The 17,766-nt window shown below is 41.5% G+C and overlaps 1 protein-coding gene across 1 annotated transcript in view; it reads right to left on the bottom strand.

Annotated features, from left to right (window-relative positions):
• The window catches only part of cpne2 (copine II), a 35,739-nt gene extending 29,068 nt beyond the window's left edge, over positions 1-6,671 (bottom strand). The window contains exons 1-2 of the mRNA XM_054775821.1: positions 6,438-6,671; positions 2,708-2,908 (exon numbers count right to left, since the gene is read on the bottom strand). Of these exons, the coding sequence (XP_054631796.1) occupies positions 2,708-2,887 (180 nt within the window). The 5' untranslated portion in view covers positions 2,888-2,908; positions 6,438-6,671. The remainder of the gene's footprint in view (positions 1-2,707; positions 2,909-6,437) is intronic.
• Between the last annotated feature and the right edge of the window lie 11,095 nt (positions 6,672-17,766).

Here is a 17,766-nt window from a genome sequence, read left to right as displayed (position 1 = left end):
AAAAAATAAACCTGTGTGAAAACCTGTGTGAAAAAGTGATGACCTCCTAAACCTAATAACTGGTTGGGCCACCCTTAGCAGCAACAACGGCAGTCAAGCGTTTGTGATAACTTGCAATGAGTCTCTTACAGCGCTGTGGCGGAATTTTGGCCCACTCATCTTTGCAGAATTGTTGGAATTCAGCCACATCGGAGGGTTTTCAAGCATGAACCGCCTTTTTAAGATCACAGAATATAATATAATGGGTTTATTGTCATTGCATTATACAATACAACAGAATTTAAAAGCTCTTCATTAGCCATTCATTCCCCCCCCACACACACATACCCACACCCACAAGCAGATCAATAAATACAGTGGGAAAGTGCATGATAATAAGGTGCAATGCAGTGATAAGGAAAACAAAACAAAAAAACAAGTCCTTGAGCATGTTCAGATGGTGGTGGTGAGAGGCTGTGGGATTGGGGGATAGTTGGGGATTCATGAACAGCTGAGGGGTAAAAGCTGTTCCTTAGCCTTGCCGTACGGCACTTCAGGGCCCTGCAGCGCCTTCCAGAGAGAAGATGTAGTGGAAGGGGTGAGTGAGGCCTTGCTTTGGCAGCGCGACCTGGAGATGTCTTTCAGCAAAAGAGAGGGGGAAGCCGATGATTTTCTGAGCTGTGTTAACTACATTCTGGAGAGCAGCCATGTCTGCTTCAGTGCAGTTCCCCAACCGCACAGTACACTTTCTACGGAGCAATGGTAGAAGGTTGTACAGTCTCTGGTGTGACTTCTTCACTGCACCCATGGTGTTGATGGTCCATTCTAGTTTGTTGCTGTGTGCATGCCACAGCATCTCAGGTCAGGTCATAGAATTCAGGTCAGGACTTTGACTAGGCCACTCCAAAGTCTTCATTTTGTTTTTCTTCAGCCATTCAGAGGTGGACTTGCTGGTGTGTTTTGGACCATTGTCCTGCTGCAGAACCCAAGTTCGTTTCAGCTTGAGGTCACCAACAGATGGCCGGACATTCTCCTTCAGGATTTTTTGGTAGACAGCAGAATTCATGGTTCCATTTATCACAGCAAGTCTTCCAGGTCCTGAAGCAGGGAAAAAAATCCCAGACCATCACACTACCACCACCATATTTTACTGTTGGTATGATGTTCTTTTTCTGAAATGCAGCGTTACTTTTACGCCTGATGTAATGGAACACACGCCTTCAAAAAGTTCATCTTTTGTCTTGTCTTGAGTATTTTCCCAAAGGTCTTCGGGATCATCAAGATGTTTTCTGGCAAATTTGAGACAAGCCTTAATATTTTTTTTGTTCAGCAGTGGTTTTTGAATACTTCCATGCCATTTGCGCCTTGTGTCTTTCTTATGGTGGAGTCATGAACACTGACCTTAACTGAGACAAGTGAGGCCTACAGTTCTTTGGATGTTGTTGTGGGGTCTTTTGTGACCTCTTGGATGAGTCGTCACTGTGCTCTTGGTGTAATTATGATTAAAAATTCATTTAAAAACTGCATTTTGTGTTTAGTTGTTTTGTGTTTGACAAATGAATTACATTTGTTTGATGATCTGAAACATTTAAGTGTGACAAAAAAAATAAGAGAAATCAGGAAGGGGCAGACACTTTTTCACATCGCTGTATATGTTGTCTGTTTTTTTATTGATTCAATTTAATATGTCCACTCCTTTTAAGAGTATGGTGTAGTATTGTGAGGACAAAACAGTAGGACCTGTGGTCAAATACAGCCAGAACCAATGTGCACGTTCACACTTTTGCACTACCCATGTCAATTTCAAAACAAAAGGAAAAAATAGTAAAAGGTCAAACACAAATTAACTATACTTTTCTGTACGGCTGTTATGTTAGTCAAACCCTTGTAAACACTATCTTATGTTATATTTTGCTGCCCGAGTTGCATACATTCAATGCTTTCTTTTGTTAGCCTGATTTTCCATCTTTGGCTCATTCATGTGCATCCTCTCATACCGTTAATTTCTGCTTCAGTTTCTCAGGTTTCTCACTTTTAGGCTCTCTTGCTATCCTTATCTCTATGCCCATTGGACTCGGTGTCTCAGAGTCTTACACCTCCATCTCGCAGCACAAAGACAGATGAAGACACAAGAAGGGAGGAAAAATGAGGAAAAACAATTGGAGAAAGGTCTAACCGGAGGGATTAGAGGATGTGAAATGCTGAGTATGCCAAACCAGTAATGCTGCGGATAACAACCGGAAAAAAAGGTTTGGCCTACAATTCAACTGCACTAAGCTTATTTAGCTTGCCTATCGGTTACCATAGTAACCAGTGGCAATTTCACATCAGAGCCACATGCCCGCCGACCTCAAGCTAGCTACTACTAAAGGCATCGCCTACACACACGCAAGCACACACAAACAAACCTAAGGCCCAGCTTGCCCTGAACAGGGTCTGGGAGGCTGTAGGTTGCTGATGCACAAGTCAACCGTTAACAGATTGAACAGAAATTGACAGACTCCATGCACGCAAGGCTTGTGAGGGTTATTGACAAGAAAGACTGCTTTATTGGTCACTGATTTTTTTTGTGGGGAAATGTTTACTTAGAGATTTTCAAGGACTATCTTCATGCTTCAGCATCTTCATGCTGCCGTTGTCATGTCATTTATTGTACTGTAAACGTTTTTCATACAACGTTGCACCTTATCTCCATTGTTTCCCCCATTCCTGTCATTCGCTGTCTCACCTCCACCCAGTTTCCATCCACTTCATGGAAGAGAACACAGAACGGATCTGACTTGGAGGCTACATCTCGGTCAAGAAGACTGGCAGCGGTGACAGAAAGCTCCACCCGTGTGACACAGTGCTGAGGTCCTACACCGCGTGTCTGGCCGTCAGTGGCTGAGCCCAGAGTGTAGGCCATCATCTGATGTCACTAATAGTCCCCCTGTAGATTATAAAAAATATAGGATATGGCATGTTACATCTTTGCTGAGAAAGGAGTTTGAGTTCGTGCATAAGATAATAATATGCCAAGTATTTATAAAGTGTGGGGGGGCAAATTATTTTATGCCCTGCAGATATTGGAAGTTTACCCCCCTTACAAAAATATGAAAAGTTGATTATTAGAGAGATTATTAGAGAGACAGATGTTTACATAGACAGATTTTTTTCAGCAAAAACATGAAATTAAGGTCATAAATGAATTTGTATATAATTGAGGGAAATAAGTATTTCATCATCAAGCAAAATGTGACCTAATCGTGCAGGAACCTAGGCAGAGTCCACACCGTCAACAGCGTGGCACACATTTCAAGAGGGATTTTGGTCCAATTCTCTTTACAGATTCTCTCCCAATCCTGGAGGTTTTGAGAGTGTCGCTGAGCAACTCCCTTTACAGATTTTCGATGGAATTAATGTCCTTCGACTGACTCGACCACTCCAGAATCGCAATGTGCTTTTTCTTGTACCACTCTTTAGTTGCCTGGATGTATGTTTTCTCAATGTTATGCTGGAAGATCCATTCATGAACCATTTACAGTCTTCTTGCTAAGTCCAGGGGGTTCTCTCTATGGTCCATGGCACTGTTCATCGGACCCTTAAGGGGGTGAAGTCTTGCTATGCCCTTAGCAGAGAAAGCAAAATGTTTCCACCGCCACGTTTGAGGGGATGGTATTCTTGGGGTCATGCTCTTCCTCCAAAAATGGCAAGTCAAGTTAATGCCGAAGAGCTTCACGTTGATCACATGTGGTCGCAGCACAAGCCTCATTCAGATATTTGGACTGGTCTGTATATTTGCCTTCTTGAACAAGGAGAGCTTGCAGGCACTGAAGATTGTTAATCTGGTACAGTGGAGTGTGTTACCAATGGATTTCTTGCTCAGCTCCCAGCTCCCTTGAGATCATTAACAACTCCTCCAACTCCCTCACCTTTCTCACCACATAGTGACATTTTGCATGGACCCCACCAGTGAGGGTCTTGCATTTCGCCGATTTCCAAATATTGTACCAACAGTGGTCTCTTTCTCATCAAGCTTCTTGCTGAAGAGACATGACTAATTTGTGTGCTACATGGCCCATTAACCAGTCTGCAAGGGATCAAATAATTATTTCCCCCACTGTTGTTGATCTTAGCATTAGCATTAGCACAATGACTTGAAACTAAAATATAAGGCGTTCATTAAAAAATGCTGTGAATTAGGGATTTTTTGGCTTCTGATCCAATCAGATTTTTTTTATAGTCTTGTCAATCCGATCTGATACGAATCCTTTTTTTTTTTTTAATAATAAGTTTATGTTACAAAAATAAATTTGTGGAATTGAACATGGTTACGAAAATAGCTCTTCAAAGCATTAAAAATAATGCAACCAAAGTATTGCTGAATTTACTTTTTCTTACACAGCATGACCAACAATATTATCTCGCTTTTGTAACAAACCTCTGCGAGTCAGGTCCCTAATCCAATAAAAGATCCAATAAAAGTCCATCCAATAAAAGATAAAATTGGAAAAAAATGGGCATGCAAAATACTTTTAAGGTAGGACTAATCATGACATGGTTATAGATCAATTTGTGGTGTGATTTAAAATATATAACTTTTTTTTTTAACAAACTCTCTTCAGCGCAAAAGTAATTTATTGACGGTCCCTAGTATAAACAACCAGCGTTCAGAGCAGCACTTCCCATCCGAGTTCCCCACACAATGACACAGCAGTCCGGGAACATTGAGGGGGAACTACCGCTGCAGATACGGAGCTGAATATCTAACGTCCAACGTGCAACTAACGTCACCCCGGTACACCTCAGACTAGTCTGCATGGTGATGTTGCATTTTCTTCTTCTTGCGGCGTTTGCCCTTTTGGAACGGATTAATTGCAATTACATTATTTCTCATGGAAAAAATGGACTCGGTTAGCATCCGTTTTGGTTAGAGTCAGACCTTCTGGAACAAATTAATGATGCTATCCACGGTTCCACTGTAGTTTTTTCTCGACTTGTACTTTAAAGCTAGTTATCACTGAAATGAATAAATTCCATCCATACAGTACAGTCAGTTACAGCTTGCTGTCCCAGTGCAACTATAATACTCATAATAAAAAAACAAAAATGCAGTGGAGGTTTAGAATGGCTACTAAGATAAGGACACAATGTGACAATCACATTTTTAACACATTTTCTTTTTGTTCCAGAAATATGCGTAAACAAAGGAAAACCTCTAATAACTAACACACAATTACAATATGCCATCTGGTCCCCCTAGAAAGTATTGTTAGTGTAAAAATGCCCTCGGAGAAAAAGCACAAAACAGATGTGGCTATGCAGCATGACCCTGGTGTGGGTCACTGTTTTGCTGGAATAATTGACACAGTATTATTATAAATAAATGCTGTCATGTTCCGCACATCGAGTCCATACCATACCCTCTAAAATGCGAAGTCCAGATGAGGCGAGGTGTCTAAAAGATGAAACCATTTTTATTGGAATAGTAAAATCAAATGTTATTAGTTACAAGTAAATGTTTCTAATTGTTGGTGAAGCTTGTAGACAACCTAACAGCTCACGTCCATAAGGGTTGGTTTGTTCACAGAGCGGCATGCCAGAATGGTGTCTGTTGCTAAGATACAGTATGTGTCATAACCAATATGATCCTCCCAGTGTGATGTCACATGGGTAGCAGTGATGTTCTGAAAATATAAATGTTCATTCATACTTAACATTTGACAATAATAAGAATTAAACTCATTCATGCTTTTTGTGTATAAAACTGCTGCTCAAGCAGGCAATGAAGTCCCAAACAGACAAACAAACCCCCCCAGTGTCATTCAGTGATTTGTTTTAAGTGCTCCACAATGCATGACCGAGAATATTAAACACAGCCACTTAAAACATAAGGATGCAGACAAAACAGGGAATTCAAACAGGACAAACATACGGTTATACACACAGCTCATTATATGATTTTACTGGAAATTGCTGGAAAAGGTACGCACGTCTTAAAAATATATATTTACTGGTCAAATAAGAGCAGATGGCCATTCAAGACAGCTGACCTGAAAAATTGAATTGCAATGTCTTCCATTAGAAACTGGATATACCCCTGTTCTATTTGGTGCCTTGCTCATCATCAGTAGTCAGGGATTCAAACGGTGTCCCCAAGTCCTTTCAGACTGAGCTACTGTACTTCCCAAAACCAAGGAACGCTTCATGAATTAGTGTGTCATCCATGCTAATCTTCATGTCAGAAACTGAATGTAAACAAATCCACTTAACTTAACTGAGATTTTAACCGCAGCTGCACCCGCAGACATGAACTTTAAGCGTGCTTCCCGACATTCCAACCACGACGGCAGGTTTTTCAACAAAATTGTCTCATCTTCTCGCACCCATTTGGGTCTTTTCTCACCTCTTTTACCCAGCACATTGCACATGCGAACCGCTGCTCCTGCACAAATCGTGAAAACTGGCGTCATACTTACCCGTGCAAAAATGACGTCAAACTTCTTCTTTTCGAGTGCCAATTTCATTAGTTGGCGAAACAAATTGCGGTCCCTTTATATCTTTTTACTCATGGATCTATTGTTAAACAAGAAGTCGCAGTCCACATGTTTACTACCCCCAGTATCCTGGAACGCGCACGTGCAACGTCAAGTCATCCTCGGAGGAGAGACACACGCTCTTTCCACCGCCGACACAAGGCTGCGTCAAGCTAACACAAATATACAGCATGCTACAGGAAGCGAGGCGCATTCGCCCCAAAACAAAAGTGTTTCCGCTTTCTTGTAGCGTTTAAAACATTGCTTTAAAACCTGCTTTAAAATCTGTCAACAACATTCGTTCACTCAATAAGCGATTTAAATAGATTTATCTGTAGTGGGTGTCCAAACTACAATCATACACATGATACATGGGGATAGCCTGTGTCATATCAGATCCTTTAATATTCTGCGAAGATCCTGTGAAAACAAACACTTGCGCCCAATAGACATCCCTGAACTTCCCAGTTTGCCTTGTTTACGTACCTATTACATAGAAACGGGGATATTCAAACTTGTATAACTTCTAATACACTTAAGACAAACCACAGAAATACTTCCTTTTAGTCGAGTGTTTTTGCTGATAATAAGCTTATTTAACAAATTGCGACACAAATTACACTTTGTGAGTTTGCACAGCCTCGGTAATATTCCCAATAAAGCATCTCGCTATCTACAGCGCCATCTTGTGGTTTGTACAGGTATTTGAACCACAACTACAGTGGATATTGGGGCGACATACTAGTTCTTGTAAAAAAGTTATTCAAATGAGTTATTCAAACTAGATAGTTCGCATTTTGATGTATTATACAGCTATACGGCTCTGGAAAAATCTAAGCGACCACTTCAAAATGACCATTTGTCTTCTGGCTTTACTATTTCTAGGTATGTGTTTGAGAAGCAATGAGCACTTGATTTATTCTTTGAATCACTGACATTACTACCAAATTCGAAATAAAAAAAATGGGTCATTGAGAGCATTTATTTACACAACATACAAAATGGTCAAAACACAACAAAAAACATGATCAACTTTTTTCTTTGCATTTTCATTTTTTAACTCTCCAACAAGTCTCCCCTCGCCACATCGCAGTTCGAGTTCTATTAATTGGATTAATTCACTGAACGGCGTTTTTCCACACATAGTAATTAATTCATTAATTAATCATGCTGTTTCGTGGTTGAATACAGCCTATTATTAGTGAAAAATATGCATATTTTAAAAAATGTTGCAATTTTTTGGCCTAAATTAAGCAATTTCAAGCATAAAAATGAATCAAGACCACCAAAAAATCCTTAACGTTTCAATTAATTGTGAATGTAATATCCTAAATTCATCTCTAGGTGTCAGTCATTGTTCAGTGAGACAGGGGCTGCATTCCGATATCGCCCTGGTTGACTTACACAAGGCACTTGGTGTAATGTCAATGCCGACATTATGCGGAGGCCACTTGCAGAGCCGAAGGAAAGTGGGTGTGGGAGGAGTGAAAGTGGTAAATGGACCTGCTCTTGTTCAATTTCAGCCCAAACAATGGTTCGACGGCTAGCTGTAGGTGTAGCGCTATACAGTTGTCCCTTGCCACTTCACGGTTCGAAATTCGTTCCCTTACTTTATTGTTTTTTAGTATTCTACACTGGTCACTTGGCGTCAGTAATGTTACATTGATGAGACATTAGCTTACATAACATGCACTGCATGGAGTCAGCCATGGATGCAGAGTGAAAAAAAGCTCTCCTCCAATTGCATCTGGAAGTGGTACGTTTGCGTCTTCTTACTTTGTCCTTCCTGCCACACAGATTCAAACCCTTTCTTAAGTTTAAAATAAATAAACTGGAGGCTAGCCCGGTAGCCTGTTATGCTTAGAGCGGCGGCCGTATTGTATGTACCTGCAAGGATCCCGTGCGCATAAGAGTTGTGCAATGTGGTGTAAACAAAACCAGCGGTAGTGCAGCATTATTTCACAGATGTACGTGTATGCCAGATGCATGTCAGATTGTCTGCCCTGTATATGAATCAAGTGACAAACGTCATCGTGAAGACGGACGATAGGCTGACTTCGTTCTTTTTTTAATGCCATGATCAGACCTGATCAGACCTGATCGCGATAAGTGAATTTCCGTAGTAGGATTCAATATTAATGAGTGGAACATTTTCGTGCTTAGGACTTAGCATAGAAATCCTGTTAATCACTTTATGTTTATGACTTTCTAAATGCAAGAATGGGAAGAATGTACCATTATTAAAGCCCTGTAGACATGAAATAACACTATTGTAGTCACCTTTAAACTCCTGTTATTCTCTGTTTACACCACATTGGTCAAATGTAATGCGCAGGCTATGGGATCACAGCAGGGACACAAGAGATGCCATGGCTTTAACCATTAGCACGCTAGCGACCTAACTAGTTAGCCTCCAATTTATTTACTGTATTCTAAAGTTAAGAAAGGGTTTAAAACGGAGTAGGGAAGAAGGACAAAGAAGCCAAAAACATACCACTTCCACATGGAATGGGAGGAGAACATCATTTTCACTGTCGGACTTCTTTTCACTTCTTATCACTGTCGGACATGCCATGGCTGACTCCATGTGCCATGTCTCAATAATGGAACATTACTGGCGCCTGGTGGTCAGAATACTACATTTGCAGGTTTAAAATATCTCATACCAGGCACAATAATAATAACAATAATGTCACTTCCTGTCCTTCACACGGAACACGTTTGGTGTGACACACGCGAGCATGAGTTTTATATATGTCTCAAATGGCTTATTTTCTCTGATGATATACGCTATTGGGCGATTAGAGGGATTAGTTGTACTAATGTGTTAACTGCAAGAGTTCTGAAATGAATACTTGGTGGAATAAAAATAACTGAACAACTGATCAGAGATGTACATTATCCCTGATTTTGGGGGGAAACATTGATACAATACAATCCCATAGATATTTAAAATGCATGTTTTTAATATGAGCCATCTGATTCTATGTGTGTACCTAATACTCCACACACAAAAAGACATACACATTTTGCACCACCAATGTTGGCCACAAGAGAGTGACAGATATTTATTCTCTGTGTTCAACAAAACTATGACTGACACATAAAGCTGTCCTATCAATGGCCATTAGTCAATATCACCAACAACTGAGGTGGTAAAGGGACACCAGGGAATATTTCTCTTAATCATAGAGCTGATCCTATTTTGGTTTTTAAAGGCACGCCAACCTTGACCCATAACTTCTAAACTCTGTACAAAAGTGAAAGTAGGAGTGACCGTGCAGCAGCTGCAAATTCCCTCTCCAGGGTGGCAAACTTGAGGATATGTAGAGCCTAGGTCTTGACACGTTAACTTTGGCAGTCTGGGGAAACATGCTCACTTTCCACCAGTCTATGTTTTAAATACAGCAATGCAGTTTTTTTAACAAAGTATTTATTAAGTGTTTCCACGCTAATCATCTCTCTATTCCGGTTTAATTTCTGATTTAATTCAGTCTGAGGACCTTAGGCTGCAACCTAGTACACTTTAGTAGCTGGGGACAGACGTTACAGTGTGTGAAAATGAAACAACACAACATTACCAAAAAGGCAACGTTTATCACACCAAGACTGGCTGCCAGTCCTGCCCCATGTTGAGGCTGAATGGACCAGCTGTCGGATGAGAACAGCTGTTCACCACAAAATACAGACAAGGATCCTGCAAAAAGTTGCTGCACTTTAAGTGGAAAGTGGAAGGCTCATTCAAGAAATGACGTATTATTTGGTGAAACAGTTCTCTATAGAAAAAAGCTTAATGCGAGAAGACTATCTTAATGAGGGTTATGAGATAAACACCTTTTGAAAAATTACTAATTGTGTCTTGGATGTGCACATCATTATGACTCTACCTGGATAATATTGAGTTGCACAAAAAATAAAAAAATAAAACAAAAAATTGAGGACAAGTGATGGAAGCAAGCAAGATGATTTTTGTCATGACCAAACAATTTGATATTGCATCCCTCTCTTTCAATCAGACTACTGCACCAAATCCACAATGTCCCGATCCCAAAGACACCGCGTCCCAAGGAGCCTAACCACTTCAGGCCTGTTGCCTTGACTTCTCACCTGATGAAGACCATGGAGCGGATTATCCTGCAGCACCTGCGACCCCTGGTGGGCACTCAGCTGGACCCCCTGCAGTTTGCTTACCGGCCTTGGATCGGAGTGGACGACGCAGTGATCTACCTGCTGCACAGATCACTGCTACACCTGGAGGACAGCGGGAGCGCTGTGAGGGTCATGTTTTTTGACTTCTCCAGCGCCTTCAACACCATCCAGCCGTCATTACTCAGAGTGAAGATGGAGGGTGTGGGAGTAGACCAACACCTGACTGCATGGGTTATAGACTACCTCACCAACAGACAACAGTATGTGAGCCTCCGTCACTGTGTGTCTGACATGGTACTCTGCAGCACAGGTGCCCCTCAGGGTACGGTGCTCTCCCCTTTCCTCTTCACCCTCTACACCTCGGACTTCACACACAACTCCACACAGTGTCACATCCAGAAGTTCTCCGATGACACAGCCATTGTTGGTTGTGTTTCGGAGGGGAATGATCTGGAATACAGGACGGTCATCAGGGACTTTGTCAGCTGGAGTGAGCTTAAGCAGCTGCAGCTCAACACCAGCAAGACAAAGGAGATGATCATTAACTTCCAGAGGAAAACATCTCACTTTACACCGGTGAACATCCAGGGAGCGGACATAGAGTTGGTAGACAGCTACAAATTCCTGGGTGTTCACCTTAACAACAAGCTGGACTGGTCCGTCAACACCCACGCCCTCTACAAGAAGGGCCAGAGTCGCCTCCACCTGCTGAGGAGACTGAGGTCCTTTGGTGTGTGCAGGACTCTTTTACGGACCTTTTATGACTCTGTGGTGGCCTCAGCCATCTTCTATGCTGTGGGCTGCTGGAGAGGGGGCAGCACGGACAGGGACAGGAGCAGGATCAATAGGCTGATCAGGAGAGCGAGCTCTGTCCTGGACGGTCCTTTGGACTCCGTGGAGGAAGTGGGGGAGAGAAGGATGTTGGCTAAGCTGACATCCATCATGGACAACACCTCTCACCCGCTACATGACACTGTGGGTTCCCTTAGCAGCTCCTTCAGCAGTAGACTGTTACACCCACGGTGTAAGAAGGAGAGGTTCCGCAGGTCCTTCATACCGACCGCTGTCAGGCTCTACAACACCTGCACCACCTGAACCATGTTGTAGTGCTTTACTTTACTGTTCTCTTTACTTGTCTTGCTTGCTTGCTGCTGTAACAAGTAAATTTCCCCGCTGTGGGATCAATAAAGTACATACAATAAACCAACCATAATAAGTGGACATTCTGCATATGAATGAAAGCACATATAGTGGTGATTTAGGATGACTGACAACGATATATGAACAAAAAAATGTGTCATAGAAGTAAAGCCAAACACATAATATAATGCAAGTCTGTCAGATTTGGGACCTGAATACAGGGTAGGCCGAGAAAGGAGATGAGGAGTAATGTTGCAAAAATACCGCAGGAAACTCGAATACAGCGAAACATATACAACCTGTCAACAGACTGTTTAAGTGCATTAAGGTGAAAGAAGATTTGATGTTTAGTATCTCTGCTCAACATTCATTACAGAAAGATAATTTACAGCTTGGCACTGTGCAAGGTTGTGAGGACGATACATTTTCACAGCAGGGGGAGAAAATCTTGGATCAGATCCTACTCATCCACAGTGAGGAGCTGGTGACATGCCGGTATGGCAAACTGATGCTCCGTGTGAGCAAATTCACAGCCTCATAAATAAAAAACACGGCAACATTACCGTAGCAGTAAATGTCAATATTAGCAGGCTACACTACTGGTACTTCATATGGAGAGGCTATGGGAGAAGAGGCGTAAAATACATTTACATGGCACATTTGCAGGACAATAATACTCACAATGCAAACACACAGTATGACAGACAATCAGGGAACTGATCAATTCCGCAGTCAGAATCAGAATACTCTGTGTGTGTGTTCATGTTTGTACCTAACGATCCATACAGAAAAACACCGAGTATGACACATTTTGCACCACAAGAGAATGTCAGATATTTAAAAGACTACAGTATATCTTGTCTCTGTGTTCAACCAAAGTATGACTGACACATAGAACTGTCCTATCAATGGTAATTAGTCAATGTCACCAACAATTGGGACGATAAAGGAGCAGTGGGAAATATGTCACCTAATCATGTAATTATCATTGGGTGGAAGCATGTGAACATATACTATGACAGTGAGCTGGACCCAGAACCGCAGAGTCAAAAATTGGAATCCATCAAACCAATCCATCTATTAATGAATTTATTCCCACACAGCTTATCCTGTTCAAGTATTCACTCTTAAAGGCACATCAACCTTGACCCATAACTTCTAAACTTTGAACTAAAGTAAAAGCAGTGGAGTGGCTGCCCAGCAGCTGCAAATTCCTGCCCTTGGGTGGTAAACTTTTATGAAGAGCCGAGGTAGCGACACGCTAACATTGGCAGGAAGGGTAAACTTACTGACGTTCCACCAGCCTGTGTTGTTAAAAGATACAACAATGTAGTTTTTTACAAGAAACTATTTATGAAATGGTTCCACACTTAGGGTAACTTAAATTTCGGAGACAAAGTAGGTGGACCTGAATCAAATGTGTTTTTTTTGTTGTTGTTGCTTGTTGTAATGCACTTTATTGTAGTTTCTTTGCTTCATGGCAATGCTTATACAGTGGATTCCCGTATATTTGCAATACAGCATTCACAGATTTTTGGTAATTATTTTTCAAAAAAAATATGCTGCTTTTTCTGGAGAAAACACATCTTATTCACCCTAAGTAGGTAATAATTTATAAATACGTAATAATAAAGCACAAAATGTACAGGATACATGTACGATGTAACAAGTTGTTGCTAATGTTGCGACGGAAGCACTAGCTTCAACAGTCAATTTTTTTTACAAAATGGACTCAAAACTTGCATCGAGGTTAACACAAGTTAATATAAATTCGATACTGGAATTACAAGAGGCAAGCAGTGTGGATTATGTAGACACGGCTCGGAGAAACGCTTTCTCTGACAGCTAGGCGAGACAACTCATCAGCCACTGAGCTTTGCGCTGTAGAGGGAGATGGAGGTGGCGCCACAGCAGACGGAAGTGTTAGCCTGACGACCAGGCTGAAGGCTAGATAATCACTCCGATTCCATCTGTTCTATCTACCACGACTGGCACCGACCACCTTGCGGCCACACCTCCGATTGGCTGCCTCAGCAATGGTGGTGAGAGCTTTGCCGGAGGTGAGAGTTGAAGATTCGACGAACCGGAGGCTCTGCCAGACGTTCCAGGCACACCCTCACTAAACATTTGGGTCTCCCAGGTCTGTCTGGCATCCTCCCCCGCCATCTAAACCAACTCAGCCCCTCTCTTCACCTGCAAGTCCAGAACATGCATTTGATGATACGACTACAAAGTTGATCATAGATCTGCGGCCTAGGGTATCCTGGTGCCAAGTGCACTTGTGGACATCCTTCTGTTCGAACAACATGGTGTTCGTTATGGACAAACTGTTGTTCGCACAGAAGTCCAATAACATCACACCACACGGGAGGTCGTTCCTCCCAATCTCGCTCCTCCAGGTCACACTGTCATTGCCCACATGGGCGTTGAAGTCTCCCAGTAGAACTACGGAGTCACCAGCTGGGGAGCGCCCCCCTGATTGACTCCAAAAAGGGTGGGACTCTTAACTGCCAAACAACCAACTGCCAAAGAAACAACAGTCAGGACCCTTTTCCCAACCCGAAGGCGTAGGAAAATGACCCTCTCGTTCACCGGGGATGACTCCAACACAAAGCCACCAGTCCAGGGGGCTATTAAAAAGCCCACACCAGCTTGCCGCCTCTCCCCTGCAGCAACTCCAGAGTAGAACAAGGTCCAGCCCCTCTCGAGGAGTTTAGTTGCAGAACCCGAACTGTGGGTCGAGGTGAGTCCGGCTATGTCTAGTCGGAATGTCTCAACCTCTCGCACAAGCTCGGGCTCCTTCGTCACCAGTGAAGTAAAGTACCATGTCCCAAGAACCAGATTTGGCTGCCGAAGACCAGGTCACCCAGGCGCCCGCCCTCGACCACCACCCAAAACACATTGCCCCAAACCCTTATGATTGCGCCTGCATGTGGTGGGTCTATGCGGGGGAGATTTCTTGTGGCTTCTTCGGGCTAGGCCCGGCTGGTTGTTGGTTTGTGTTTGTGTTCAATCTATGTCAGATCTAGTTTAGTGTTCCCTTATGCTTTTTGCTGTCCTCTTCTGATTGCATTTCAGTGCTTTTTAGTTGTTTTTTTTTAACTAAACCATGTTTGAGTTTCCGGCGTTTTACGACTACAATAGAAAACAAAACAATAAAATATAAAAAAGATCTTTTGGTTATTGTTTTGAGGAGCAAAAGTGCCTTCCCCTTAGGGAATAACTGAAAAAGAAATACAAATAAACTCACAACAAATACCACAGGTAGCAGTGAGGTATACTTCATAACACACAAGATATTCACACAAGACAAACAAACCCTTTTCCTGACTTTACAAACTACTGACATGTGAGCATAGTTGCAAGAAGATTGATTACATCTGATCTTTTTCACTAGTATTGAATCAGGTGGAAGTGACATGGCAGTGAAGGGGGGAAAAAAAGGAAAAGATATTGTCAAATTTTTGAATGTAGCAACAAATAACTGGTCTTCCTGACCAATATCACTCTAAAATGTGCATAAATATGTGTTAGAATGAAAAATGAATGAAAGAAAGCACCTTCAAAAGTCCTAATTTGGGTTACCAAAGCTACTGTTAGGGCTTGGGTAGTTTGTGTGAGCGATCACACAAACTCCAAAACAAAAGAGCCACAAAGTTTCACAATGCATCAATAATTCGGGCCGTTCTAGTGATACACCAGATATAACAAGCAATGAGCAATGCGCTTTAGCAAGTCTACATGTGCCGAAGTGAACAGCTGTGTGACACTATTTCAAGTGTTAATTAACAGTGGAACAAACCCTAAAAATGTCATCTTATCATGTTTATCTGAGTCGCGTCCTTCTGTTTTATTAAATAACCACTGGAGACATGTTGTACATAGAGATGATTTTCTGAAATATTAATTTATGAATATCTAATAATTATCATTAACATTTCTGAAAAAAAAAAAAAATGCACATTGCAGAAAATAGAATGGAAATTGCAGGGAAAGTGCAGATTAGACGAGTAGGAGTCAGTTGAGAGGCATAGCGACAGGTTCAATGTGAACGTGTCAAACTCTCCCCCTGTGATAACATTACCACAGATTCCACACAGCTCAACACCATAACTTCAGTGACCTTAAAAGCACATCACACTTCTGAACATTAAAATAGTACATCCTCCAACGCCCTTATAACATGTTTCACGGTATGCTGCGCACTCAACAGGGCCTGTTGTGATTTGGGAATCTTGCCATGGTGAATCGACGACAGGGGGAAAGTAGGGACAGTTTCTTATCCTGTCAAGCACATCAGAATAATATCACACTTTCAATTAAACACACTGACCTTTTTAAACTCGCCCATTTTTTGGGCATGGAAAAAAATATGGAGATGCAAATGTAGTAACTTCTTGAACCACAGTAGATGGCTGAGTGTGTGTTCGTTTAATGTTAATGTTGTTTTACTGATGCCTCCCTTTAGTGTAGAGCAGGGGTGTCCAGATCGCGGCACATGTCAGGCCCACAGCACATTATAAAATATAATTTAACAAAAAAAAAAAGGAGAAAAACCTTGTAATCTAAAAAAAAGTTGCTATTTTGAATATTATGTTAATATTATGAGGAAAATTATTAGCATAAAGTTGAGCGTTATAATGTTACAAGAATAATGACAAACTGTCATGGGAATAAACACACAGTTACGAGGAGGAAAATTTACCAAAGAAAGCTGAAATAGTTGGAAATTGGAAAAAGATAACACAAAAGTCAAATAAGGTCAAAATATTCTGGAAAAAAAAGTCGAAATTTTATAATAATAAACTTGTAATATTATGTAAAATGATAAAAATAACGTGGGCCGCAGGGTGGATGAGTGGTTAGCATGTTGCCAGGAAGATCTGGGTTTGAATCTCCGCTTGGGCATCTCTGTGTGGAGTTTGCATGTCCGGGTACTCCGGTTTCATCCCACATTCCATTCCAAACATGTTAGGTTAATCGGTATGTATGAATGTGAGCGTGAATGGTTGTTTGCGATTGGCCGGCGACCAGTCCAGGGTGTACCCCGCCTCTCGCCCAAAGTCAGCTGGGATAGGCTCAGCATACCCCCATACATATTATATGCATTTTGATTGCTAACCCGGCAGATATGTTTAGATTAATTCATCCGAAAACATTTTTATGGGTGCTGCATTTGGATTTCATGCCAAAATGTGATAAATGAGTTCAAACCAATGACGTTACTGTAGCTGATTCCATAACAATAACACACTTTAACTGTAAGGACAATCTTTAATAGTACAATTAAGGCAGGTTCTAGTTTGCAAAGTGTAATGTAACCCAAGTCTGAGGGCTGAGTCTCTCTGATTGCCTCTCCGCTGACCTCTTCTCTGATTGGGTCACTGCTTTGTGCCTACATAAGAGCATTTCCGGCTTCCTTTTAAGAAGTAAGGTCAAACGTGTTTCAGAGTGCTCAGCTTACACAGGTCATCTTGCTTATGTTGCATGTTTATTTCTGGTGGACACTGACTTTACATGGGAAAAGTAACAACATCTGTGTTGTTAAAAAAAGGATTTTTCATTCAAATAGATTTGCTCTCAATGGACTGATAGAAACACACGTAACTGCAAACACACAACAATTTTAACCGTATTAACAGTCACAGTAAAGGCCAATAATGAGATAACAAAAGCTTTTTATGCCATTCTACAGTACAACAAATGTGTGCCGTTGCGGACGTCAGAATGTTGAAGGTATCAAAGAATTTAGAAGCATTCAGAAAGAGCAGACATTTTAAAATATTCAGAAATAAAAACTTTCAGTTTGGATTTGATTTTAGATGGCAGTACGGAGCTACAAAAACAGCACTAATCTCAAAACTTTAGTCAGATCATCTTGTCTTTAGTAAGACAATGAACCTAAGAGTATGATCAAAGTTTTCTTTGATTTCAAAGCCATTTTCTACGTGTCTTCCTTTGGTTCTAACGCAACAGATGACCA

Source organism: Dunckerocampus dactyliophorus, chromosome 5 (assembly GCF_027744805.1).
Source record: "Dunckerocampus dactyliophorus isolate RoL2022-P2 chromosome 5, RoL_Ddac_1.1, whole genome shotgun sequence".
In the NCBI taxonomy this organism is placed as follows: Eukaryota; Metazoa; Chordata; class Actinopteri; order Syngnathiformes; family Syngnathidae; genus Dunckerocampus; species Dunckerocampus dactyliophorus.
Note: the sequence above shows the minus strand (reverse complement) of the source record. Positions and strands in the feature narration are given on the sequence as shown.